General features: G+C 42.0%; 2 protein-coding genes across 4 annotated transcripts; one reads left to right on the top strand and one right to left on the bottom strand.

Annotated features, from left to right (window-relative positions):
- Window positions 1-4,171: 4,171 nt before the first annotated feature.
- Window positions 4,172-16,986, bottom strand: LOC115658094. 2 transcript variants are annotated; one of them, XM_030576608.1, is made up of 3 exons: window positions 16,590-16,986; window positions 13,164-14,569; window positions 4,172-5,875 (listed from the first exon to the last, which is right to left on the bottom strand). In XM_030576608.1, exon 2 carries the CDS (start codon window positions 14,185-14,187, stop codon window positions 13,201-13,203), a length of 987 nt encoding a protein of 328 aa, XP_030432468.1. In that variant the 5' UTR covers window positions 14,188-14,569; window positions 16,590-16,986; the 3' UTR covers window positions 4,172-5,875; window positions 13,164-13,200. The 2 variants fall into 2 exon arrangements, 1 of the variants encoding a protein (XP_030432468.1); XR_004002150.1 differs by having other exon boundaries at window positions 4,173-5,875; window positions 13,164-13,531.
- Window positions 16,987-17,077: 91 nt separating this feature from the next.
- ZNF639 (zinc finger protein 639) lies at window positions 17,078-25,539 on the top strand. Of its 2 annotated transcripts, XM_030575436.1 has the most exons (6): window positions 17,078-17,152; window positions 18,437-18,767; window positions 19,863-19,931; window positions 20,611-20,718; window positions 22,441-22,572; window positions 22,912-25,539. In XM_030575436.1, exons 3-6 carry the CDS (start codon window positions 19,874-19,876, stop codon window positions 24,057-24,059), a joined length of 1,446 nt encoding a protein of 481 aa, XP_030431296.1. In that variant the 5' UTR covers window positions 17,078-17,152; window positions 18,437-18,767; window positions 19,863-19,873; the 3' UTR covers window positions 24,060-25,539. The 2 variants fall into 2 exon arrangements, with proteins under 2 accessions (XP_030431296.1, XP_030431297.1); XM_030575437.1 differs by lacking the exon at window positions 22,441-22,572.
- The last annotated feature ends 1,619 nt before the right edge of the window (window positions 25,540-27,158 follow it).

Raw genomic sequence — 27,158 nt, 5'->3', positions numbered from 1 at the left:
AGCATGGTGACAGTTGGGTGCTTTATGAAATCTGATATCAGAAAAGATGGCTGTGCTCTTGACATGGTGTTGGGAGTAGAACAGTCATCTGACTTCTGAGTATCCTGGGGCACAGAATTCTAAAGGCATGAGATATGTCATTTAGCCCTTGTGGCCAAAAATAAGAGCATATACAAAACAATTTTTTTTAAAAATACCATAGTTTACAAATTTGAACCATTTGTTCAAGAAGTAGGCAAAATCTTGATAGAAGAGGTACCTCCAGGGGAACATTCCTTGGGATAGTTCATTTTGTTTTTATAACACAACCACTTGTGCCAATGCTCACAAAACTTGATGCTGAAACATGCTTCAAAACACATACATCTTACATTTTAAGTGTCCTTATTTTCACTCTGTGTGGTGTGGTGTTTGTTAGAGGTAATAAGTTAAAAAAAAAATTATATATATAATATATATATAATTCACATGCCGTATGGATCCTATTAAATAATCTGGCTCAGATCTCCAGCTGATGTAAATTATGGTAGCACCATTTATTTCAGTGGAGCAATGCTGATTTACAATATCTGAGAATCTGGCCCACTATCTGAAATTATCTCATCCGTGGTCATACCAGCAGCCCTGTTTTACTGAATAGATCAGGCTGTGGAGAGACAAGTTGGGCAAGACTTGATCTTTAATAATCTTTCTTTGCCTATCCTGTTCTTCTAGTTCATGAGGGCCCGAACCTGATTCTTCATAGTTGCAAATACACTTAATCCATCTCTAGGCTTGATTTTAATTTTCTTGGATCCCTTGAGATTATCAGATGGCCAAAATTGTTTTAATGTTGTATTTTTAGTGGGAAAGGTCTAATCCTCTTTTTCTGTCTTAAGGCCACCATGGTCTCAAAACTGCTTTAATTTCTTGTAAAGTCTCCCCTTCCTCTTTATACTAGTGATAACTCAATATCCAGAGCATGACTGTCAAAGTCCACTGACTTAAGAGATGGATATTTCCTATGTGCTCTTCAACGGGGAAGAATTCTATACCTCCATCTTTGGTAAAGAATGGAACACTTGCCCACAAACTGACGTCCAACACTCTTATGCTTGGAATTTTGAAAGTTGATTTCATGTTGTCCTCATAACTGGTACTCACAGCTGCAATAATTTTGGATGACTAGAGCCCAAGAGGGTGTATTCTGCTCTTGGTGCCTACATGTTATTCCCTTAAAACTAATGGCAATTATGTGCCTGCATCAAGAGGAGAACATAGAAATACCCCGAAGTATTTACTTGAAATCTCTTAAAAGGGAGACAATTCCTATCCTTTGAAATAATTATTAGCTAGAGAAAAAATATGGCCCTGTAATTAGTTTGTCATTCTATGGATAAAGGTTCTGTGGTATAATACATTGTTCAACATGCGAGGGTGGGACGGGATTTTAGTATTGGGCCAAAAGTATTTAAGACACAGCAAGATGCATGTGTTGTTGTACTGAGGATATAGTCTTGCAGTATCATTTTAAAATTTTCATTTTTTTTCCTTTTTCCTGTACTACTCAAATAGCAAGAAATGTTTGGCCTATGCACTTATTGTAGTTTATGTTTATCTGAAACTGTAAAAAGTCCGCTTTTTATTTAACTTTGCAGTCTGTATCTCATCATGATGTGTATTTGTTTTTCATCACATTTTTGAGTGTTAATGTATATACTAAAAAGTAAATTTTAAAATAATATGGTTGGCACAGTTTTGTATTCTGAAACATGCACATTCATGGAGGAGTTAATGCTGTAGAACTGAAGGAACTTCTGCTGATTTAGAGCACGTTTTGTGTTTGACGCATTCCAAACAGTAAGAAGAAAGGAGCTACAGATAAAATGTGTACACCTGTTCATCCAAAAAAAAAAAAATTCTTAGAAATAAGAATTACATTGTCTGTTCCGAAGTCCAAGAACAATAGTCGCTCCATAGTTGAAGTTGAGACTTGATTCCCATTTTATGTCTGATTTTTATCCTCAAAATAGGTCACCTTGTACTTCAAATGTATGTGTTGTCTGTAACAACGAGATAGATGTTTGCCCAAATTTGAGGAGTTTCAACCAAACCGTTTCTGAGAGGGCTTTAGATGTTTAGGTGTTGATTATGTTCTGAAAATTCTCCTAATGCTTTGCTACAACTACCACAAAAAAGTCATATCCTAACAACATCAAGTGAGGCTTATTTGAAAGGTATTGGTGATGTCTGCAAGACCAATTGTGAGAACAGGAAAAGCAAATTTGAGAAGTTATTTACTGATGAAGTAAGGACATCAGAAAGGCTCCTTAGACTCCAGTCCTACTGATAGCTCTTGTAAAGGTAGAGTGTTTTTTTGTTGTTTTTTTTTTGTTTTTTTTTTTTTTAAAGTAAGCCTTTTCTTTGTGGTGATAGCAGCTGCTTTCTATTTCAAAGGGAGATGTACTAAAAGGATTTTTTTTAAAAGGGGGGAGGGTTGAGGGGAGATCACAGCCTAACCTATAACAAGGTTCAGGCTCATCAAGGGATTCTGTACCAAGCTGACAATGCTGCTTCTTTCCTATCTCCATGCTTGTTTGAGTTGCTACATGACCCTAGTAACAAAGTGCTCACATCATGGCCTTTGTAAAGGGAGATATTCTTGTTAAGATGTTACACCTATTAAACGGTAATCTAGACCTGGAGGAATTTGATAATCTAAGTGAAACAACTGGACAAGACCCTACTTCAGGTCACATGATGACCAGACCTTAACAAGTGGTGAACCCACTGACCCATCTGTATATATAATTTGCTGTTTAATTTGTTTAAAACATCTTGTAAAGAAAAATAAGAGGGCAAAGATGTGAGATTATGTATTATTTTCTTTAACGTACAGTAGGAAGCTAGACATGAAGGGAGGGTTGGGGAAGTCCCGAAATAGCTTTAGCAGTATTACTGCTTTCTTTATCATATGCTGCTCTCAGCCTAGCTTCACCTTTTTGTCTTGTTGCTCAGAGCTCAGGTAGAACTGAGCTCTATAGAGAATGAGCATTTCCCTCCATTTACAGCCCGTCATGCCCAGCGGAAATAGTGCCGGCTCCAGCTTTTTTGCTGCCCCAAGCGGCGGAAAAAAGAAAAGGTGGGGGGGAAGCTGATTGACTGCTACCGAGGACTATAAGTGGAGTGGTTGAGTTGCCACCAAAGGAGGAGAGGGACCTGAAGGACCCACCGCTGAATTGCCACCGCAGACTGGGACATGCCGCCTCAGTAACGTATGGAGTGCTGCCCCTTTCTATTGGCCACCCCAGGAACCTGCTTCCTTCACTGGTGCCGGCCCTGAGTGGAAAACAGTTCCATTGGTCAGGACCCTTTTGTGGCCTTGCAGGGGGAGAAAGCTGCCTTGAGTTAATGAGATTTTTTTCAAAGATGCATAAGGGATTTGGCTTATCAAATTAATAGGACCAGCATGTCCAAATCCCCTGGGTGTCTTTGAAGAGCTCAGCCATAAATTATGCAACTTTTAAAATACATAAATTAATTATCCTATCATGCAGCTAAAATATGGAACACTTAAATACATATACAACCACCTGTGGGTTGAAACCTGGCAGCTGTTTTTCACCCTAGTGTGACTATGCATGATATTTGAGAAGAGGTGCAGAATATCCTATTCAGTTGCTGGAATGTAGACAGTTAAAATGCACTTATTAAAATAAGGATTTGGCTGAGATCCTGTAGTTAACATCCTGTCTCTTGTGAAAAGTGCCATTAGATATTCAGTGACCACCCAATAGACTAACATCTTCCATAAGAGAGAGGCTCTCCATCATCTGTAGCCTCTGCTCATGAGAAGTAAGCTAAAACTTTAAAACAGAAATCCATAAAATACTTTAACCTCCCAATGCCTGACACAACAGTACCCATTTTGGTTAGCACCTCTAGGGACTATGGGAATACAAATAGTGGTCATACTTCATAGTAAGATTCCATTTATAAACTGCTAGTAAATGATTAATATTTTAGTAAAGGGTTAATCATTATTAGTCTAACAGCCTCCACTGTTAGCTGCTGAAGGAGCTATGATTTCCTCCCTCCCTCTCCCCCCTCCCCCGCATTGCATACCATCCTGGACCCACAATGATACATAAACTTAATACAGTGTAGTCCCCAAAAATATTGTATGCAGTTGCAGTATCTGTCACAGGTTATTTTATAACCCAGAATAACACTTTCCACAGATGTACACATACATGTCTATAGCATCTATTAACCATTTACTACCCTTTATAAAACATTTAGAAATGGAACATTTATTATTTGATCACACTTTATCTTAATTTTCTGGTAATTTCTGTGGTGCATACAAATTAAGCAAAGCTTGCCAGGGCAATGTAGTCCACGCAAGGGTACAAACAAAGGAAGACTCTTTCTTTCAGACTGATTGGATAGATGCATGATCATCTTTTTTGCACCCTGGGTAGCTGGAATTTTTGTCTCCTTGTAAATTACCTACTAGTTTCTCTTCCACCCACCTAAGACCAAGTGGCTTCTGAATAATTTATAAATGTGCTTTTTGACCTGGGCTAAATAGGCTAAAATTGTCCATGATTTGGTTTTATACCAAAGAGTAAAGGAAGTTTTAGCTGTTCCGTTATTCATTCATATAAATTAGTGGCATCTGGTTTTGCTTACCCAACCAGCAATTTAAAGGGTCAAAGACACTCCATTTGGGCCTGGTAACTAACCTGTGCAGACAAGAAGTATGTTAATACTCTGAGAAAAAGCTGATTACCTTTTTTTTAAGATTTCTGTGTATAGTTTTTCCCAGTTTTATAATCTCTGCCATAACTCACATTCTTGCTAAGTGTCTGCTCCAGTCCCTCTGGAGTCTTTCCACTGATTTCAATGGCAGCTGAATCCAGCCCAAATCAGGGGTGCATAAATTAAATGATTAATCAGGCACTCATAATTTAGTCAAGAACCTGTAAACTCTGTGGAGTAGTTAGGCAGTACCATCTAATATGTTCTCTAACCCTCAATAGAGACCTATAATGGTAAGTCCCAGCTACTTCCCCGTGTATTGGGGAAGAGAGGTCCATTACTGGCTATTAGCCAAGATGGACAAGGATGCAACCCTATGCTCTGGGCATCCCTAGCCTCTAACTGCCTGAAGCTGGGAGTGAATGCCAGGGGATGGATTACTCAATAATTGCCCTCTTTTAATTCCCTATGAAGCAGCTTGTTGAAAGACAGGATACTGGGCTAGATGGACCACTGGTCTAACCAGTATGGCTACCCTTAATAGAGGGTTCCCAATAAAAACTGAACCAAAAAAGAAAATATTCCATTCATTTACGTTCTTGGTATTTTCATCATCTCAGGAAATTTCTGTGTATAAAAAATAAAGCAAATAAGAATGGAATAAAGCTTTCTTGAAAGCTGGGGACTGTATCCTAAGGCGATGAAAATGATCATATGAGCCTACAATCAATTTCAGTTGCAAAGGCAAGTCCAACAAATATAGGGACAGTGCTGTGGTGAAAAAAAATCATCTAAGACAAATATTGCAAACCGGGCTCATTACACAATTTACAGGCCAGGAGAAAGCTATGATACTTGGAAATCTTTCAGATGTCACTGCTTAGTAGCTATAATTCAAAACATAACATTCTATAGCCATTATCTGTACATTGAGCCATCCAGTTCTTCACATATTGCTATAGCACACTGTGGCTCTTAGATATTTGTGATGTCACAATGCAGATAGAGGTTTTGTTTTGCAACATATTAAGCAATAACTATTTTCAAAATTAAAAGTAGCACACAGATAACTGGGACAAAATCTGAATTGATTTTCCATTGATAACTGAGATCTTCAGTTGTAATACAGGAGCTGTAAAGAAAAGAGACAGCATCTTAAAGGAGATAGCTACAAGTTAATAAAAGTAAAAAGTTTATAACAAAACTGTAATGAATCAGACTTAATCCAGAAAGAACTACACAATTTGCTCCAAAATTCTAAAGTTAAAAATGAAATCAATAGCAAAACTCCTCTTTACTTAAATAGGGCTAGGATTTCACCCTAGGTGGGGCTGATTCCGGATCATTTTGGAGGGCTAATCCTGAGATGTGTTGAGCACCTTGAGTTTCAGTTCTCAACTTAATGGGAGGCGATGGCACTTAGCAACTCACAGGGGGCACAGAGCACCTGAAATAATTAGGTTCTAAATTATACTCTGGTAAATGGCAGATAAAAGTTCCTAGATCAGACAAGGGCAAACTATGGCCAGCGGTCCACATCTGCCCGTGGGACAGTCCTGCCTGGCCCCTACGCTCCTGGCCTTGGAGGCTAGCCCCCGGTCCCTCTCTTGCTGTCCACCCTCCCCTGCAGCCTCAGCTCACTCGCTCCACCATCAGCGCAATGCTCTGGGCGGCTGGGCTATGAGCTCCTAGGGCAGCACAGCTGCAGAGCCCAGCCTGACCTGGTCTCTGTGTTGCGTGGTGGCGGCGTGGTCCTGCTCCAGCTGGGCAGTGTAACTGTAGTGCCAGCAGCCGCCGGTGCTCCAAGCAGCGCAGTAAGGGGGCATGGAGCAGTGCGTGTTGGATAGGGGGCAGGGGAGTTTGGGGTGGTGGAGTGTGAATAGGGGTTGGGGGGAGAACAGGAGGTTGAAGGGGGGCAGGGGTCCCAGGGAGGACAGTCAGGAAGGAGGGGGGTTGGATGGGTGGCGGGGCCAGTTAGGGGCAGAGGTTCCTGGAGCAGTGACGGGATAAGGAGAAGGGTTGGTTGGATGGGGCAAGGGGCCATCAGGAATGAGAGGAGAGGTTGGATGGGGTGGCAGGAGTCTGGAGGCAGTCAGGGGACAGGGAATGGTGGTGTGTAGATGAGGCAGGGATCTCAGGGGGACTATTGGGGGGGTTGGATGGTGCAGATAGGAGGTGAGGGCTGGGCCACAACCTCATCCCCTAACCAGCTCTCCATACAATTTACAAAACCTGATGCAGCCCTCAGGCCAAAAAGTTTGCCTGCCCCTGGCCTAGATCATTAACTACAGTAATAGACTGCTTTGTTCACAAAGTGTTTTATTAGTATAGTATACGATCAGCGTTTAAACTTTTTTTTTTAGAACAAGAAACAGACATGTCCTGGGTGGATTGTTTGCTCTGGTGGGTTTTTTTGTTTGTTTGTTTTTGTAAAAACCGTATCAGCAACTTGGTGAAAGTCTCTGTTGATCTTAGCAAGCTGGGAGTTTTCCCATTGATTTCAATAGGACCAGGATTTCACCCTAACAGTTTTCAGCTTTGTTATTAGGCCCAAACTTCGTTGTTCATCAACAACATAGATAACAGCACAGATTTAACAATATGGTTCTCCTTGTATGCTCAAATACAAAATGAGAGAGTCTGTCCATCCATCCCCCTCACATCACCCCCTAAGATAGGAAATAGAAGGCAGTTCTCCTATCACTGTCTTGACCCAGCAGCAAAATTTCTCCACTTCCTCTTGTCCCCAGCTTTTTCTTCCTGATACTCATAGTTTCCCTGACACTCCGCACCCACTGCTCCCAGACCCTCTCTCTGCACTAGGACCATAGATAAAGTCAGGGCTCAGTGGCACGGAAAGTCTATGTTCTCAGCCCCACCCCCCAGGCTCTCTCACACAGCTTCCCCAAGTGCCTAGCCCTGGAGGAAAAAACACACGTCTGTATTTAGGATATTGGTGCTGATGGACCACCCCTAATATTTAATTATTGAGAAACAAGAACTCTTCTAAAAGGCAAACTAGAGTGGGGAGCACCAGGACAGTATGTCTCTATGGGTGGGAAACTAGACGGGGGCTCAAACCTAAGTTCTGTTCCTGGTTCTGACCTTTTGTATGACTGTGAGTAAATCACTTCACCTTTGAGTGCCTGTTTTCCCCTCCCACTTTTGTCTGTCTCATCTAGTTAGACTGTAAGCTCTCAGAGCAGAGAATGGCTTTTCTGTACAGTGCTCCCTTTATTTTTATTACAAATATTTACATTGTAAAAAAATTATTTTTCAATTCCCCTAGTGCAAGTACTGTAATGCAATCTCTTTATCATGAAAGTTGAATATACAAATATAGAATTAAGTACAAAAAAAAACTGCAATCAAAAAGAAAACCATGTAAAACTTTAGTGACTACAAATCCACTCAGTCCTATTTCTTATTCAGCCAATCACTCAGACAGACAAGTTTGTTTACATTTGCAGGAGATAATGCTGCCCGCTTCTTGTTCACAGGTGTCATAAACAGATAGTTAAGGGTTAATGTCTCTTTTACCTGTAAAGGGTTAACAAACAGTGAACCGGACACCTGACCAGAGGACCAATCAGGAAACAAGATACTTTCAAATCTCGGTGGAGGGAAGCCTTTGTTTGTGTTTTTTGGGTTTTGCTTTGTTCTCTCTGGGTTCTGAGAGTAACCACACGTATCTAGAGACTCTCTAATCTTCTGTTCAAATTTAGTAAGTACAAAAGGTAGAAAGGCAGTTTAGTCTTTTTGATTGTTTTTCCTTTATTTGCAAATGTGTATCTGGCTGGTAGAGTTTTAATGTGTATTTCGGCTGGAGGAGGCTTTTTCTCCAGTTTCTAGAAGCTGACAGACCCTGTAATATTCCATCTTGAATTTACAGTGATTTTCTTTATTCTTTTATTAAAAGTTTTACTTTTAAGACCTGTCTGATTTTTCCCCTTGTTGAGGCTCAAGGGAATTGAGTCTGTACTTAACAGGGAAGGAGAAGGCAGGGGGAAAGAAAGGGGGGGAACCCACCTGATTTCTCTGTGTTGTGATTCAAGGAGTTTGAATCACAGTGATCTCCTAGTGTACCCAGGGCGGGAAAGATCTGGGAGGAAGAAAGGAGAAAGGGGAATCCCTTTGTTTAGATTCACGGAGCTTGAATCTGTATATCTCTCCAGGAGCCCAGGGAGGGAACACCTGGAGGGGAGCAAAGAATCCTGTGGCACCTTATAGACTAACAGACGTAAGGTGCCACAGGATTCTTTGCTGCTTTTACAGATCCAGACTAACACGGCTACCCTCTGATACTGGAGGGGAGGAGAAGGGGAGGGAAATGGTTTATTCCCCTGTGTTGTAAGACTCAAGGAACTTGGGTCTTGGGGTCCCCAGGGAAGGTTTGGGGGGGACCAGAGTGTATCAGGCACTGGAATTCCTGATTGGTGGCAGCTTATCAGATCTAAGCAGGTAATTAAGCTTAGAGGAATTCATGCTAGTATCCCAACTTTTAGATTCTAAGGTTCAGATTGGGGAAAGATACTATGACAACAGGAGCACCTGAAAGTGAGAACAGGTGTTCTCATGGCACTGCTGTAGCTGACGTTGCAAGATATTTACATGCCAGATGCACTAAAGATTCATATATCCCTTCATGCTTCAACCACCATTACAGAGGACATGCGTCCATGCTGATGATGGGTTCTGCTCTAACAATCCAAAGCAGTGTGGACCGATGCATGTTCATTTTCATCATCTGAGTCACATGCCACCAGCAGAAGGTTGATTTTCTTTTTTCGTGGTTCAGATTCTGTAGCTTCCGCATCGGAGCATCACTCTTAAGATTTCTGAAAGCATGCCCCACACTTCATCCCTCTCAGATTTTGGAAGGCACTTCAGATTCTTAAACCTTGGTCAAGTGCTGTAGCTATCTTTAGAAATCTCATATTGGTACCTTCTTTGCATTTTGTCAAATCTGCAGCAAAAGTGTTCTTAAAATGAACATGTGCTGAGTCATCATCTGGGACTGCTAGAACATGAAATATACAGCAGAATGTGGGTAAAGTAGAGCTGGAGACCTACAATTCTCCCCCAAGGAATTCAGTCACAAATTTAATTAACAGATTTTTTTTTTTTAACAAGCATCATCAGCATGGGAATGTCCTCTGGAATGGTGGTCGACGCATGAAGGGGCATTCGAATGTTTAGACTATCCGGCACATAAATACCTTGCAATGCCAGCAACAAAAGTCCCATGCAAACGCCTGTTCTCACTTTCTGGTGACGTAAATAAGAAGTGGGCAGCATTATCTCCTGTAAATGTAAACAAACGTTTTTGTCTTAGTGATCGGCTGAATGAGAAGTAGGACTGAGTGGACTTCTAGGCTCTAAAGTTTTGCGTTGTTTTTTTTTGAGTGCAGTTATGTAACAAAGTCTACATTTGTAAGTTGCACTTTCCCGATAAAGAGATTGAACTACAGTAGATGTATGAGGTGAATTGAAAAATACTGTTTCTTTTGTTTCATTTTTACAGTACAAATATTTGAAACAAAAAATATAAAGTGAGCAGTGTACACTTTGTATTCGGTGTTGTAATTGAAATAAATATATTTGAAAATGTAGAAAAAGATCCAAAAATATTTAACAAATTTCAATTGGTATTGTTAAACAAAGCGATTAAAACTGATAAATCACAATTAATTTTGAGTTAATCTTGTGAGTTACTGGTGATTGACAGCCCTAATTATTTATATTAAAGTAGCACCTATAGGACTCAACTGAAATTAGGCCTGTTTTGCTAACAGCAGGGCAGCTACTGCTCTTCTCCCTGGCATGGATAAGTAGTGCCCTCCATCGCTCCTTGGCAGTTGGAGGAACACCTTCCCATCTTATTCCGCTCTTTCTTTCCAATGGATATTGTAGCAATTTTTAGACTGGTTGCAATCTAATCTTAGTATCTATATAATAAAATTTCAGGATTACCACTTGGAAGCATAGAATATGTGTTAGTGTGCAGCAAGGGAAACCACAACAAGCCTGGCTGATACTCTAAACAAAAAAGGCTATCACCAGGCTCAATCATCAGCCATTTTTTAAACTTGTAAGTTTCCCCTTAAACAAAATGGCCACCATTTCCTATTACTGTCAGTGGGCCCGAAGTCTGCAAGATGGCCACTATTTCCCTACAGTCAGTGTGCAGGTGAAAACGAGGCTGCCCTTAATAAAGTTGGCTACCACCTCCCACTTTTTAACTGAATGGAAGCCATGTCCACAGGCAAACTAACCATGACAATATGGTTCAAGGGGCTAGATAGGACCCAAGGACCAAGAGGACTATCAGAGCCACTGTGAATGGGGTAAGTGAGGAGGAGCAGGGCCGTGGGTGGAGCAAGAGGTGGCTTTAGAGTTGCAAGGGGATGTGAGAGCCAGAGGAAGGCAGGGAGTGAGTGGGGTGCAAAACACAGTTATGGAGTATTGGATGGCAGCTCCCCCTGCTAAACTCTCATGAATTGATTGCAAGTGCTGAGGATTTTGGCACATGCAGGAGAAGCTGTCATGATAAGAGTAACTCCTCCACCTGATAAAGTGGGTTTTAGCCCACAAAAGCTTATGCCCAAATAAATTTGTTAGTCTCTAAGGTGCTACAAGTACTCTTCATTCTTTTTCCTCCAATCTTGTGATTTTTCAGGGCTGTGCACATGGGGAAGCTATGAGTGAGAGCCTGTGGGCTGACTTCACAGATGGCCCTAGTGCAGAGAAAAAGTCCCAGAGCAGTGGGAAGGAGGAGTCAGGAAAATAGTGTTGCTGGTCCCAGACCAAGAAAGCTTGGGGGAGCAGGAGGCAGAGAGGTGTTGCTGCTAGGTTGAGACAGTACATGGGGAACTGCCTTCCCTTTCCTCTCTTAGGGGTGAGATGAGGGTAACTGGAATCTCCCTCTGAGCAGCTAAGGAGATGTGTGTATTAAAGGTTGACTTTTCAACCTGAAATTATCTTCCTCACATTCACAGATGAATAAAGGGATGAGCAATGAGTATGGTATTGGTAAAGTAGTATACCGAGACTGGTGAAACATACCTTGGTAATAAGTTTCATATTCAAATCGATATGGCACTCAAGTGAGCAACCATTTGTCTGACACACAATGAAAACGGGTACATGCTTTCAACAGTAATGAAACGTGTTATTCAAAATTGTATGAAAACATGGATAAATATCCTAAGTAATTTTACCAATGGGAAGGAGATGGGTATGTTTGAGTTAGGTGGTATAAGCCAAAGTTGTCACATGAGCATACATTGTCAAACTGCAATGTGCATGTTTTGTATTTGTATTCATTCTCTGTTTAATATTTTCTTGCAGCAGTTAGTCACATGTGACTTTACAAATTACACCCATGCAAATAGCATGGCCTTTTCTGCTAGTAAAGCAAACATTGTACTGTTCAGAGCATTGCCATGAAATTTAATTTCACATTAGACACACGTATTGAGATATAGATATGTTTTCACTGTTTTTAAAAGAGCTAAACAGGAGCCTATTTAGAATAGAGAGACGCTCCGGACACAGGCAAACCACAATTGGGTCATAAGTCTCAAAGCTGCGAAAAACAGGATGAACTGTCTGAATTTGCTGAGTCTTTTCTGTGCTTTTTCTGAAAGGTGTCAAAATATGAGCCAAGCTACACAAGATGGTAAAGTAAAATGTTCAGCTGATAAATTGTGCTTTGCAACTAAACAAAGGAGTTAATGGCAGATTTCAGGCAGTTACATTTTACCCACAAAAGACATGGTTAGATATGGAAGCCATCCTGAAGTACTCTAGTTAGAAATAATAACATACATTTATCCTCTCAGTAGACTAAAATATGCAAAATATAATGCAGTGAAGCCATTGCATGCTTTGTGATCAAACTGGCAGTATAGTTTGTTTATTTTGGGGGGGGGAACACTGCAGGGGGGAGCTCCATTAATATTAAAGCATTAATGTCAAGTTTCCCCTCAAAATATTCAAAACAACCTTTGCCTGGCTTCCATTTCATTTTGGGCCCAATTCCAAGTGCAATGAGTGTTTCCCATTCTCTCGACCCAGCTCTTGGATGAAGGGAGCAAGGAGTGAGGATGTCACAAGCATTCATGCTCCATCTCCAGCAGAGCCTGCCTTGTCCACGTGCAGCAACGCTGTCCACTCCCCAGTTCCCATGTACTCTTCCTCACCTGCCCATACTCTGCTCCCATGTCTTTTTCCCCCAATTCCAACTCCTGTGTATTGTAACTGTGTGCCACTTCCCCAAACCCAGAATGCCATATTTCTATTCTTCCATCTCCGTTCTGTTCCCATGCCTCCTGCACCCAACTCTTCTCCTCTTTAGCCAACTCCCATATGTAGCTCTTGTGACCCATGCCGCTTATGTGCTCCATGCTTAGACTTACCCATGGTAATCCTGATGCATCCTCACATGTTGTCTGTTCAGAACTTCAGGGCCACTCGTATTGCCTGGCAGGCTGCTCTCTTAACCTCTAGAGCCCGCTGTGGCTGGCCTGACTGGTAGGTAGCCACCTGAACCTGCACCTCTTGCTCTGTCCCCTCATGGCCTGGCAACAAATCACAACAGAAGACTCCATCCAGCAGGCACTTCAGCCACCGCAGTGCCTTCACTTCCTGCTCCAGATCCAGCTCTGGGTTTTCTTGCACAATCACCCCAACCAGGGCCACTGGGATATAGTAGATACAGTGCTTCAGCTGCTGTAGCATCTCCAGCAATCGGTCTAGCCCCACCCAGCCTATCAAAGAGGAGGCTCTGCACAGGAAGAAGATAAGCTGTGAGTAAATTCTGTCCTTTTGCCCGGAACAGCCAAGTTCATGGAGTGAGAGGCCTCTCTCAGCCCTGCGGCTGGTCGCTTGATTACAGGCCACTGTGCTAGTCACACGGAATGCTGGTATGGGGAACCTAGCAAACACTTCCTGTTGGAACTCTTCCACTGTGTGTTGGCTCAGCAATTCCCCGACCAGGTGTACATTACCCCCCATCATAAACTGTAGGGTCACAAACTCTAATTCTGTCTTCTCATTTTGGGGAAGAGCAGAAGTGGCAACCACTGCCAACAGGTCCTTCACCAGCTTCATGCCCACTTCCTGGCCTTCCCGAGCCTGCTCAGTGACCTCTGCCTGGGCTCCTCCATCCAGCTCTGTGACTTCCACCTGGGCTCCTTCATCCAGCTCCATCATCTTTCCTTTGTCTCCTCCAGCCTGCTCCATGACCTCCACCCAGGCTCTTCCATCCAGGTCCATGATCTTCCCTTGAGCTCCCATAGCTGACTCTGTGATTTCCTCCTGGAGTCTTCCATCCAGCTCCATAATCTGTCCTTGGGTTCCCCCAGCCTGTTGCATGACCTCCTCCCAAGCTCCCCCTTCTTGCTCCATACACCTCTCCTGAGTTCCTCCATTCATCTCCATAATGTCCGCTCAGGCTCTTCCCTCCTGTTCTGCTTTCTTCTGGCTCCCTTTCTCCTTTCTCCATTTCTCCATGTCCTCCCACCTCTGACTCTTGATTACTTGTTGCTAGCCATGTGGACCCTTTTGTGTCACAATACACACCCACCTGACTCACTCTCCAGTGAGGCTGAAGTTACACATCCTCATTCTCCTTCATAGCCTTACATTGGCTTGTTCCCAAAAGCCTTTTTCAGATCAATAAATAGGCAAAGGTAGATAATGTGAAACTTTTCCCTGTCCAAAAAATCAGTTACACCCTTTGGATTAAAAAAAAGAAATAGGCCCACTCTACAAAAAGGAACTGAAGGATCTGCCTTGACACACAGTCCTGTCAATGTGATATCTGAGAGAACAAGAAAAAGAAAACAAGGAAAATACTTTTGGAGAAAGGAAACAGACTCCAGTACAGCCTCACAATATCTGGCCTCCATCTTGTTACCAAATCAGAAATAGATAGCATTAAAAAATGGGCACATGTAGTCTAAGATCCATCTTGATTAATTTTGGCTACACTTTATACCGTCACATACAAACAATGTAATTGATGTTGATTAGCATTTCATAATAGGCAGCTGTTGTGTGTGTTCAAAGGGGATATGTTGGGAATGGGTGTGTAAGCAGGAACCTGTGTCTCATCACCAGGAAAGAATGTAGGAATAACGCAATGTGAATATCAAACAGATTGTCCCAGAACAAACCCTCAGCTAATCCAATGGTTGGACTGGGACAAATGTTTTCTCCTCAATTTTCTGCCACAGGCTAGTCCCAACTGTTTGTTTCTCCATCTCCTGCTCTCATTTCATGTGCTCTTGAATGACAGCTTTTCTCTACAGTCAGTAGCCGACATTGATACTATGAAGAAAGGAGCATCAGAAATATCCAAAATAGATTGATTAGATTATGAATGTATAAACATACATCCTAGTTTATTCAAACACAAATGTAAGAATCCCATCCAGATCTTTGAATGAACATTATAGTATACACTTAAATTAGTATTTAAAAGCAAACTGAAACACACACAACATACACGCTTTACTTGCACTATTGAAGTAAATGAGATTTTTGACACTGACTGCACTTGACACAGGAATAGGCCTAAAGAATAGACAACACCTGCAGATTTACAGAAGGAAAGCGAAGACATGACATAGGTGTAAAATCAATGTGAAATGAGAATTAGGACAAGACAAATATTCTCTCATAGCACTGTTAACATCTTTAATGTCTACATGTTGGCTTCTTGACAGTTACTCTCTCAACATCATTATTACATAGCCATTGTTTCAAGGTATCCCTCAGACTGCACAAGACTTGCTACCATGGAATCCTACCCCAATAAAGCTTGGTTTGGTTCTAGGTGAGCTCCCATAGCAACATTCTGGTGCTAGTAACATTCCAGTGGGGACACTGCTGCTTAAAGTAACAATCCTTTCCCTAACCCTGGCACATAAAATATAAGACACATCCATACAAATGAACACAGATGAATATACTATTCTGTGAAGTGAAAGGAGGCACCTCTAACAGTTTACTGCCCCCTAATGGTGTGCTGGGGCCTTGGCTCAGCACTGACCCAGACAGAAGACTCACACCACCACCTGTGACAGCACCTTTACGAAGCAGCAATCAGTTCTGGGGAATATTTAGAATTTAAAAAGAAGAGAAAATAAAATGTAGCCTCAGTGGGAAAAGTAAATCCATGGGGTTACTAGGCTAGGGATGGGAGTTTGGTTGGGTTCCTCAACGACAGGGTCCATTTGTAAGGGCTATGTGGGGGAACAGCTCCCTTGGGTGGTGTCCAGATGAGGGTGGGATCCCTTAGTTCTCCTGAGGAGTCCATATGTAAGAGTGCCATGGGGACAGGGCTCCCTTAATTTCCTTCTTGGGTTGTTCCCCCCAAGGAGACATGGGGTTGGGTTCCTTTATTCCCATATGGGGATGATGGTATGGCTGTGGGTATGGGTTCCTTCAGTTCACCTGGAGAAGGTGGTTCTCGGGCAGGGGGTTGGTAGTTAGCTGGGGTTAGTGGCATTGCTGTGGGGGTGGTTCTCCTGAGGGGTGGCTCCTCTGGGGTGTGCGTGAATGGTTATAAGGGTGGTTTTCCTTGGGGGGAAGGGGGCCATGGCTATGTGACTGCACTGGGTCCCCAGGGAGGGTGTGCTATGGGGCCGGGTCCCCGGAGAGGTATAGGTATGGGGCAACATGGCTGTGGGGCCAAGGGCCTGGATGGCTATGGGGCAGCATGGCACTAGGGCACAGGGCCGGCTTTAGACCTATTCCACCAATCCCCCCGAATCGGGGCCCCGCGTCCCGTGAGAATCTCTTCACTGGCTAGAGGCGCGTTTTTAATGTTTACTCACCGGGCGGCGCTTTGGGTCCTCAGCGGCGGGTCCTTCATTCTCTCCGGGTCTTCAACGGTACTTCAGCGGCCGGTCCTTCGCTTACTCTGAGTCACTGGCGACGCTTCAGCAGCGGGTCCTTCGGTGTCGCTGAAGAACTGGGGCGAGCGAAGGACCCGCCGCTGAAGTGCCGCCAAAGACTCAGAGCCGCGCCAGGGGAATACAAGCCGGGTGTGGGTGGGGTTAAGTCATCCCTGCCAGGGCCCCGCACTTCCTAAAGCGGCCCTGCTAGGGCGGGGCCCCCAGAGGGCACTTGGCAAAGGGGTTAGGGCCGCTGGGGGGGGGGGTATGGCTATAGGGCTGTGCCTCATGGCGGGGACGGCGTTGGGGCTGCTGGTGACACTGCACAGCAGCCCGCGCTGCTTTCCTCCCGCCGGGTGCGATGCGGAGGCGGTGCCGGCAGGGGGCGCAGGGGGCTCGCCTCCAGGGTGGCTGCGCCCGGGCCCTGCCCCGCCCCTTCCCCTGCGGCCACTGTCGGTTCCGGTGGCGGCGGCCGGGGCCTGCAGCAGGGCGCGGAGCGGAAGGTGAGCACCGGGGATGTGGGCTGAGCTCCCGGCCCGGCCCGCCTGGAGTCACCGCGGACTCCCCCGCCCCGCCTGGGCTTCCCCCTTCCAGCCCCTCTTCTCAGCTCTGACCCCAACGCCCCCCTGCTACCCCATCGCCCTCCCCTTGGGCCCCCGTTCCCGGCCCGCCAGGCCGCGTTTGCCCGGAAGGTCCCGCTGAACCGCACAGGGCAGCGCGCCTTCCATCCCCGGCGGCCCAGGCTGGGGCCGTGGGTCCCCTGGAGGGAGACTTGGGAAAGGGGGAGCCTCCGGCCTCGGGGACTTTCAGGTCCCGTTCGGAGCCTCCCTGCCCCGGGGGTTGGCCGGGGTTTGCCGTGTGGCGGCCCCCTGGCAAGCTTGTCCCCCTCCAAAAATCGCCACTTGCTGGGGGGCTGTGCCTGGTGCGTGTTCACAGGGTGGTGGGCAGCTCCTGGGTTAGCTCTGGGGAAAGGCTCCTAGCGAAGCGCTCTGAGCCTCGATACAATCATGCCAAGGAACATCTCTCATCAGGTACCAACTTCACAATGACTGTGAAGGCTCAGACTCCCAACGCCCCAAAAAGCCTTGACCTCCCCTCTCCAGCCACCTTTCCCCAAAACCTGCGGAAATAGGCCCTGGGGGGCCCACAAACGCTGGCTGTGTCAGGCTAGCAGAGTGGAGTTTGACACGAAGTGGGTTTTCATTAAAAATATTATACTTGTCCTCTCCTGTTTACATCTGGAGCTATTAGCTCTAGTGATCCCAACTTTTCCGAGTAGAATATGGGGAGCTGGCTCTTTCTTTCCCCCTTAATCTGTTCTCAGAATCTACTTCTATGTGCTGTCCTCTTCCTCCTGACTAGTGAGGCCACAGTTAGTGTCACTGCTTAGAAGGGGAAAAATTGTATTTTTCATCAGGCCCTGTATATGTATGTTGAGGCAGAGGAAGAGCCAGAATATGATATATTCTGAGATTTCACCTCAAAGGAAGGTGTTTCATTGATGGACAATGTGTCAGCTATTTCTAGAATCATCTCCATCTGTTTGTCTGTTATAGGCTAATATGGGGCAGCAAAAGGCAACAAGTTTCTGCAGAAGTTGAAATAAGTTCCTTTGATAAATATATCTTGTATGACTCCCAACTTTTTATATTGCTTTCTAATTGATCTCTGATTTCCCCAGAAGCCTTTGTTGGTATTTGTGATACTTCTTACTCTGATATTTTGCACTCACTGCTTACAGGATTTTAAAATGTTACAGCTGCATAACTTACGTTTTTCTCTTGCAGATACTCTCTCCATATTTGGATATTGTATAGCAATCAATTTCTTAGCTATTAGTCCTCTTGCTGATATTGAAGATTACCTCTAGTAAGTTGGGTGGGCCAGGGCTCTTTCTAGTATTTTCAACATGTAAACATTTCATGCATTTTGGGGAGAAGTCCTCCAGAGTCTCCCCTAAAAAGCCCACTTCAGGGGTAATCTCCAACAAAAGATAGCAGGATTTGGCTGTAGAAATACCACTTCTTGTGTCATGTCGACCACTTGACAGTGACTCAAAGTGCTGATCGTCCCTCCTTATGGGGTGAACTCCATTACTCTTCTATCCCAAGGAATGAGGTATGAAACCAGAGTGTAGTGTTTGTGTGTGCTTAGCAGTCGTTTCCATCACAATATTAGAAAACTATTCGAGATGGCGGGAGGCAGAAAATGGTAACTTAAGAGACATTGGGGTTTTCAAAAATGCCTGTGTCATTAAGAAGCACAAGTCAATGGGACTAGTGCTTCGGGCTTGTCTACACTACTACTCTTGTTGGTATAACATATGTCGCTCAGGGATGTGTGAAAAAACACACCTCTGAGTGACATAAATTGTACCAACAGAAGCGCCAGTGTGGACAGCACTATGTCAGCAGGAGAGCTCCCACCAACATAGCTACTGCTGCTCGTGGGGGTGGTTTTATTATGTTGACCAGAGAACTCTCTCCCATTGGCATAGAGCGGCTACATGAGCGATCTTGGAGTGGCGCAGCTGTATCGGTACAGCTGTGCCACTGTAACCTCACTAGTGTAGATGTGGCCTAAGTCACTTTGGCATTTTGAAACCCATTAAGTTTAATGTAGTCACCCTTGGTTGATATATATATGACTGCCGCTTACAGAAGGCAACACTGTGTAAGAGTACCAGTGAATATATCTAAAGAGAAAACTATGGCTCTCAGCTTTTTGGTAGCTCCATGTGGGCAGATGTCAGTACCCGTATGGAGCCTCACTGAAGCCAAGCCCTCTGGTCATACCTGGGTATCTGAACCCACAAAATGGTAAACTCTGCTCTGATCTCAGAGCCAGATATAGCTTGGGAAGCTGCAGTACAGGCTTCTTCACTCTGCTGTACTGGTGTGTCTGTGCCTTGACTGGACACATCCACCTTTACAGATGAGAGGGTAGTTCAGTCTCTATGCTCATTCAACTTAAACTAAAAGAAAAAAAAAATAGGGACAGAACATGAGGTTTTTATCTTGCGGATTAGTGTCACAGAATTGGACGTTAGTTTCATTTTTGTAGTGAGGAATTTACTTTTTAGGGGAGTCTATTTCTGTGCTTTGCTGGTGTACTGAGATTAATAATTAATCTTTAAACACTGATCCATGATTGCAAACCAACAGAAAATAGGTGTAACCAGTTCTTGGATGTTGTCATTTTTAATTGATTTAGGCTGAAGCAAAATGAATGAGCATCCTAAAAAGAGGAAAAGGAAGACTTTACATCCTTCACGTTACTCAGGTGAGTCTAGAGCTTGAACTGTTGACACTTCAGTGTGTAAGTTACTGTAACTTTCCTTGAAATAAACCTCTCGTTTCCTGGAAAACTAAAATTCCAGAATTTATGAAGAACTCATAAACTAAGAAGCAAATTCAAACACATTCATGTGAACATACGCTGTCCCCTTTGAGTGATCCACTGTTAAACAATTTTAAAACAGTTTTATTTAAGCCAGCCATTGTTAATGTTTCTTTAATCATTTGCTGTTCCTGTGGCGTTGGGAAAGCTACTTACTTCTGTAGCTTTTACAGATGGGGAAAGCTACTTTCCCCATCTGTAAAATGGAGGCAAAACTACTAACATACGTGTTTTGAGGTTTAGGGGACATTATCAAAAGTGTTTAGTCTATCTCTGTTCCCAATGAAGTCAAAGGGAGTTTTACTGTTGATTTCAGTAGGAGCAGAGTTAGACTAATGTTGAGTGGTTTTGAAAACCATTAATGTCTATACAGTACATTGAAGATGTAAATCATTATATAAATGCTAAATATTGTTAGTGTCAGACCATACATGGTCTTTTAAATGTGGATGCTATCTAAAAAACAAAGATATTACCACTGAGGTAAATGTGCGTGTATTTTAAAGATATGTGTTACTATATCAACTTGTGGTTTAAACACTTATTTTCTTTTTCTGTCTAGATTCTTCAGGTGTAAGCAAATATATAGACAACAATGGAATATTTTCTGACCACTGCTATAGTGTCTGTTCTATGAAACAGCCAGACATAAAAATTTCTGAAAACAGAGGTAAGATTACCTTCCTATTGTATTATTAATCTCCTCTCTGACAACTATTTATCTAGGTGTATCAAAGCTCTGTCCAGAAAAGTAGCAACATAATGCAAAAAAAACCCCAACTTCATTGTGTAAGTACATTTAATTTTCCACTATCCAAGACTGGCAGAAAGCTATTAAATAATTTTATTTGAAATTCTATTTCTCAATAAGATATAACAGTTTAATAAAAATGTAGAAATATTGGAGGCCCGGCAGTTCCCGGCATTTACAACTACTATTGGACTTCACAATTTAAAACATTTGTTGAATGGTGTCAAAATAATGTAAACAAAGATTGGTGTCAGATGGAACAGGATACATTATCAGAAATTTCCTTTTAACTATTTGATTTGGTCTTCTAAAGACCCACTGCTTAGTGTTACCCTCTATGATTCTATGAAGTATGGGGTGGAGTGAATATAAGGATACACTTCCTGTCTCTCTCCAATGAAATTAACAATCTCCAGCATTAAAATTAAAGTATTGGAATAGGAAGGACTGTGCAGTTGGAAGCATTTATGGAATAACTTTTTTGTTCTGCCTCTTTAGAAATTTAAAATTTCCTCTAAGGATTGTAAAAGATTTTTTCAGCATAATCAGCTATCGCTATTTACTGATAAAACTTGTTTATAGAGAGAGAAACTTATCAGCTTTTGAATCCATTGGTCAACTTTAATCTGGGTATAAATAATTTCCAGAGCTTTAGCATAGGTCTTTGTACGTATTTCAGATAAAGAGAAAACAATGGAACTCTGGAATAAATAATTAGAAACTCCATTATCAGACATTTAGTGGAAAGCTGAATTTAGTGGAGTTTCAGTTTATACTACAATACAGGAAAACCTCAGTAAAATTATGTATTAATGGTTTTTAACTCAATCCAGATTATACAGACTACAGTATATGGCACTGTCTCGAATGTTGAGGTGACTATTTTTAATGTGAAGTAGACTCACTTTTTAAAATGTACAAAAAGTTCAACTTCCTTGGTACCCAGCTATTTTAGAATGTTTTTAACCAGCTGACAAAAGTTACCCTATTAGAGGAGGACAATTAATTTTGCACTTTTATTGGAAGCCAGGTGTGCTGTTTTTACCTACTGGGGAAAAGAGTGAGCATCCACTCGATTAAGATTAACAAACATGAAATGTAAATGCAGGTTAAACATTAGGAAATTTTAAAATGTGTAAATGTCTGGTTTTCTTTTTTTGAATTGTGCTGGCAAATCAAGATTCAATTTTCAAACCTAGAGGACTCTATGCTGTTTTCATTATTGGATAATATTAACCCTAGGTGCACTTGTATCATTTTTGGACACTAAGGACTGATCCGAGTGACAAAAAACAAAAATAATGTGAGTATAGTTTGATCAGGATTGACATAGAGTTGATTGTAGCTGTCCTTCTCCTAAACGTGAGGAAGTAGCCTACAGAGATTACCAGGCCCCAGTCCAACATGCTTTATCTTGATTTCAGCAGCCTTACATCAGAATCAGGATAAAGCATTGCATGTCTGGCTACCTGTGCGCATAGAAGATGAAGGCAATAATGTTGTAGTGGTGGGTATTTTGATTGTAGAATTTGGTGGGTTACATTGTGACCGCAGTGCCATTGTATCTGAGGTTATTACAAAGAAATTTTTAGAGAACATTGGGATATTGAGAAGAAAACAAGACTTCCCTTATCCTCATAGGTAGATTCCATGGTGCTGCACAGACCCTAGATACTGATGATGATGGCAGCCCAGTGCATGCCGGGACATCTCATTGGAGTGGGGCACAGTCGAATGTCATGGGGTTGCACTTTACAGACCCAAAAAAGAAAGGTAATTGTAAAGGTATATATGCAGAAATCATGCATGCTTGGGTATTGAAAAACTTTCTTTGAAGTTGGGGAAGTGTGTGTGTTGTCTTTTAATGTAACTATGATAAATAATGTTGATCATGAAAAAAAATTATAGATTGATATAAACCTGTAAGGGTGTTTCATTTAGCTGGTCTCCTTATTGAAAAGAAATTTGATTTCGGTGGCTTGAGGAAAATATTAGCGCTTTACTTTTGTGAACTGCTATAGCTGATGAAAAGCAATATATTGACCCATCTGCAACGCTTAGTTTTGGGGTTTTTTTTAAACTGTTGCTCGTATCTTCTATTTTCTCTTGTAGAGAGAAGTGCTAATAATGGAATTTATAAAGACATGTGCGAGTCTCCTATATTCGGTGACAGTCCAACTGAAGAGGAGAAACCCATAGATATTCAAACCATAGAAATTTCGACTACAGAAGTTAATGCTGTAGAAGTTCATGATATAGAGACGCAAACCGTTTCACCTGAAAAGCTAGAAGTCGAAGACATTGAAGAAATGCCTGTTGAAAGCTGTAAACTTTTTGAGAAGAACCAGGCTTTGAATATCACTGCTCAGCAGAAGTGGCCTTTGCTGAGAGCCAACAGTAGTGGCCTATACAAGTGTGAGCTGTGCGAGTTTAATAGCAAGTACTTCTCTGATTTAAAGCAGCATATGATCCTGAAGCATAAGACATGTACAAATACCAATGTCTGCAGAGTATGTAAAGAGAGTTTCTCCAGCAAAGTTCTGCTGGTTGAACATGTAAAAATACATGAGGAAGATCCCTACATCTGTAAATACTGTGACTACAAAACAGTGATATTTGAGAACCTCAGTCAGCATATAGCAGATACTCATTTCAATGACCATCTTTATTGGTGTGAGCAGTGTGACGTGCAGTTCTCCTCAAGCAGTGAGCTGTACCTACACTTCCAGGAACACAGCTGTGATGAACAGTATCTGTGTCAGTTTTGTGAGCATGAGACCAATGATCCAGAAGACTTGCATAGCCATGTGGTGAATGAGCATGCATGTAGATTAATAGAATTAAGTGATAGCTATAGCAACAAGGAGCGTGGACAGTACAGCCTCGTAAACAAAATTAGCTTTGACAAATGCAAAAACTTCTTTGTATGCCAAGTGTGTGGCTTTAGGAGTAGGCTGCATACGAATGTCAACAGACATGTAGCTATTGAACACACCAAAATATTCCCCCATGTTTGTGATGACTGTGGGAAAGGCTTTTCAGGTATGTTGGAATATTGCAAGCATTTAAATTCTCATTTATCTGAAGGGATTTATTTGTGTCAGTATTGTGAATATTCAACAGGACAGATTGAAGACCTTAAAACTCATTTGGATTTCAGGCATTCAGCAGACTTGCCTCATAAGTGTACCAATTGCTTAATGAGGTTTGGAAATGAAAAAGATCTTGTAAGTCACCTTCAGATACATGAGACAGCTTGATGGGTTTTTTTCTGTAGTCAATTTATTAGAATTAAAATGTATTTTCCAATGTGTCGTGTGGTAATGTTAAATACAGTTGTAATAGGGATTCTGCGGTGGATAATTGTAATGCCAGTTGACTGATTTTTTTATCAACAAAACACGTTTAATGACTGGTATGTTTGTTTTTGGGTATTTCCTGGCATTAGAGCTTGGGTGGGCAGGGAACAACTATATTTAAAAGATGATTGTTCAGTCACGTGGCAGGAGTTTCATGTTATGGTAACCATTTTAAAGGTCATTCCATCTGCCAACATGTAGAGGTATGTGTGTTTGACATGAAGAACAGGAAGGGAACTCTTTCTGGATGAGAAAAATGGAAGAGAAAACAAATTTCTATTTTCACTTTTAAATCTGTAGTTAATTTACTGTTATACTTTAGCAAACAGGGCTGTTTGTTCTCAACTGGATTCCCCAACTCACATTAACCTTCTCAGCAGCTAAGTGAGTATACTCATCCTCAGTAAAGTTCACTGGGCTACTGAAGCCATGTATGCTCTAAAAAAGTGGCCTCTCAGCAAGCATCCATTTAGCCCTTCCCTTAACAAGCCTTCAACCCTATATTCCACCTGCTACACTGACAAGCCCTCCCACTTCCTCCACTATGACAAATTCCTAAATTTGACCTCTCTGGCCAGTGTTCTTGCCCTAACCCCATATTCACACTGTCCTTTCCCAGTCAACTGTTTGGTCCCAGCTTTGCTTTTAGCTATGGAACTGTCCTACAGCTGTCCCTTTCCCCTGACAAGTGTCACATTTTCTCCATAACTGCCACAGATCTCCCACTTTTTTCCTGTCTTTTTCCCATCTATCTGCCACCCCATCTTTCTATTCCTTACGAAGCACGCAGCTGACAAATGTTGCCTGTCAAGATTATATCACATTCTAAGGGATAGTGACAAAGGAAGCTGCTTACGGATCCACCTAAGAATATACCCAAAGGAGTGATTTGTTTGGAGGTACTGTGGTACTAATTAAGCTCCTGTTAAAATGGGGTATGCCATTGATTTCAGTTATAGCAAGACTGAACCATAGATTTATAGTTAGCTTTACATTGCTGATAGGGTTGAGGGAATGTACTCTAATTCCAGAAATTCTAAAATTCCCCTCCCATGTGTGTATCTAAATCTTTATTATGGTACATTATAAATACACTCATTTTGAAAACTTCTCACAAACCTTTTCGGATTGCACACTGCCATCCTCATGTTATCTTCCTTATAAATTCATTCCGATTCCTTAAGTCCATAGTCATATTTCTGACCTGAACAATATTTAGATGTAGCATGAGAGGAGAGAGAGCTTAGACTGTGAAAGCTATAAGGGTAAAATAGCCAGCAACTACGTGGTTAACTTTGTTTCTGTCTGTATTGATTGTAAATTTGTAATGTAAGAAATTGTCCAGTGTAAGTTTGTATAAATACAGTGCATGTGTAAAAAATTTCTCTGCAGTAGTAAGAATGAGATCCTTGTTACTAGTTCTGCACAAAGTTGTGCAAGATTTACGTGCAGAATTCATACAGTTAAAAGATAAAAATTGGCCCTCTTCAACCTACAGAACTTATTTGTCTCAAATACACGTCATTCCAGAATATTTCTAGACGTTTTTCTTTAACTAGGTACCATTCCTAAAAAACAAACACCAACTAGCTATTCAGAAGGTAGATTTGCATGTATTTAGACCAGGGGTTGGCAACCTTTCAGAAGTGCTGTGCCGAGCCTTCATTTATTCACTTAGATTTAAGGTTTCACGTGCCAGTAATACATTTTAATGTTTTTTGACCGTCTCTTTCTATAAGTCTATAATATATAACTAAACTATTGTTGTATGTAAATTAAATAAGGTTTTTAAAATGTTTAAGAAGCTTCCTTTAAAATTAAATTTAAAATGCAGAGCCCCCAGACTGGTGGCCAGGACCTAGGCAGTGTGAGTGCCACTGAAAGTCAGCTTGCGTGCCACCTTCGACACGTGTGCCATAGGTTGCCTACCGCTGATTTAAACACTAAATACCTTAAATTCACATTCAAAATTTGCTAAAATAATATTGATTTCTATTATACATTTATGATTGGATACCCTGGAAAAAAACAAGTACTCCATAATAAATTTCCCCTTATATACTGTTTCAGCTATAAATTACAAAATATGCTTGAGAATGCAACTTCTTTTCAAATATCTTGTTAGTGGCCGGGAGTTGGCATACCTAGAAGGAACGTGCTTGGTAACTTGAGTAGAGATAGACATTAGTAAATAGGGTGTCCATGTAGTTTATAACATTGGCTTTGCCTGTGATCATAGATCTTTATTTTTTGTATCAAATTCTTTAACAGGTTTTAAATCAGGATACACTGGAGTTTTTGGGTGGTTTTTTATTTATTTTAAATTCAAGTGCCTAACTTGCCTCTACAATTTCTCTGTTAAGAATAAATTAAACCCATTTCATGTTTTAATAGGCTTGCTTAAATCCATTTCAGTACAAGTGACATTTTTATGGACTATTGAGGTATTTTGGATACCACTCATCTTGCTAGTAGCATAAAATGGAGATAAGAATTTGCCCGGTTCAGATTTGGGAAACCAGTTTCATCCTTGGAGGTGGAGCTGGGAGGAGCAAATGCCTGGCGCTCTCTTTGATTTCATCTTACTGACTCAAAGAATGGCATTGATAAACTCTTGAGGAGAAGCCACTGTAATGTAGAACATTTGAGGGAATGGGGGAAGAGTGTGTGTGTGTGTGTGAAGAGGTGCATAGGATTGCTGGGATGGGGGAGAAATGGGTGCATTTGCACAGAGCAACATTGTATCACCCAGGAAAGATAGTCTAGTGCAGGTGTTGGCAACCTTTCAGAAGTGGTGTGCAGAGTCTTCATTTATTCACTCTAATTTAAGGTATTGCGTGCCAGTAATACATTTTAATGTTTTTAGAAGGTCTCTTTCTGTAAGTCTATAATATATAACTAAATTATTGCTGAATGTAAAGTAAATAAGGTTTTTAAAATGTTTTAAAAGCTTCATTTAAAATGAGATTAAAATGCAGAGCCCCCTGGACTGGTGGCCAG

This window comes from Gopherus evgoodei, chromosome 9, assembly GCF_007399415.2.
Source record: "Gopherus evgoodei ecotype Sinaloan lineage chromosome 9, rGopEvg1_v1.p, whole genome shotgun sequence".
In the NCBI taxonomy this organism is placed as follows: domain Eukaryota; kingdom Metazoa; phylum Chordata; order Testudines; family Testudinidae; genus Gopherus; species Gopherus evgoodei.
This window is presented reverse-complemented; position numbering and strand designations above follow the sequence as displayed.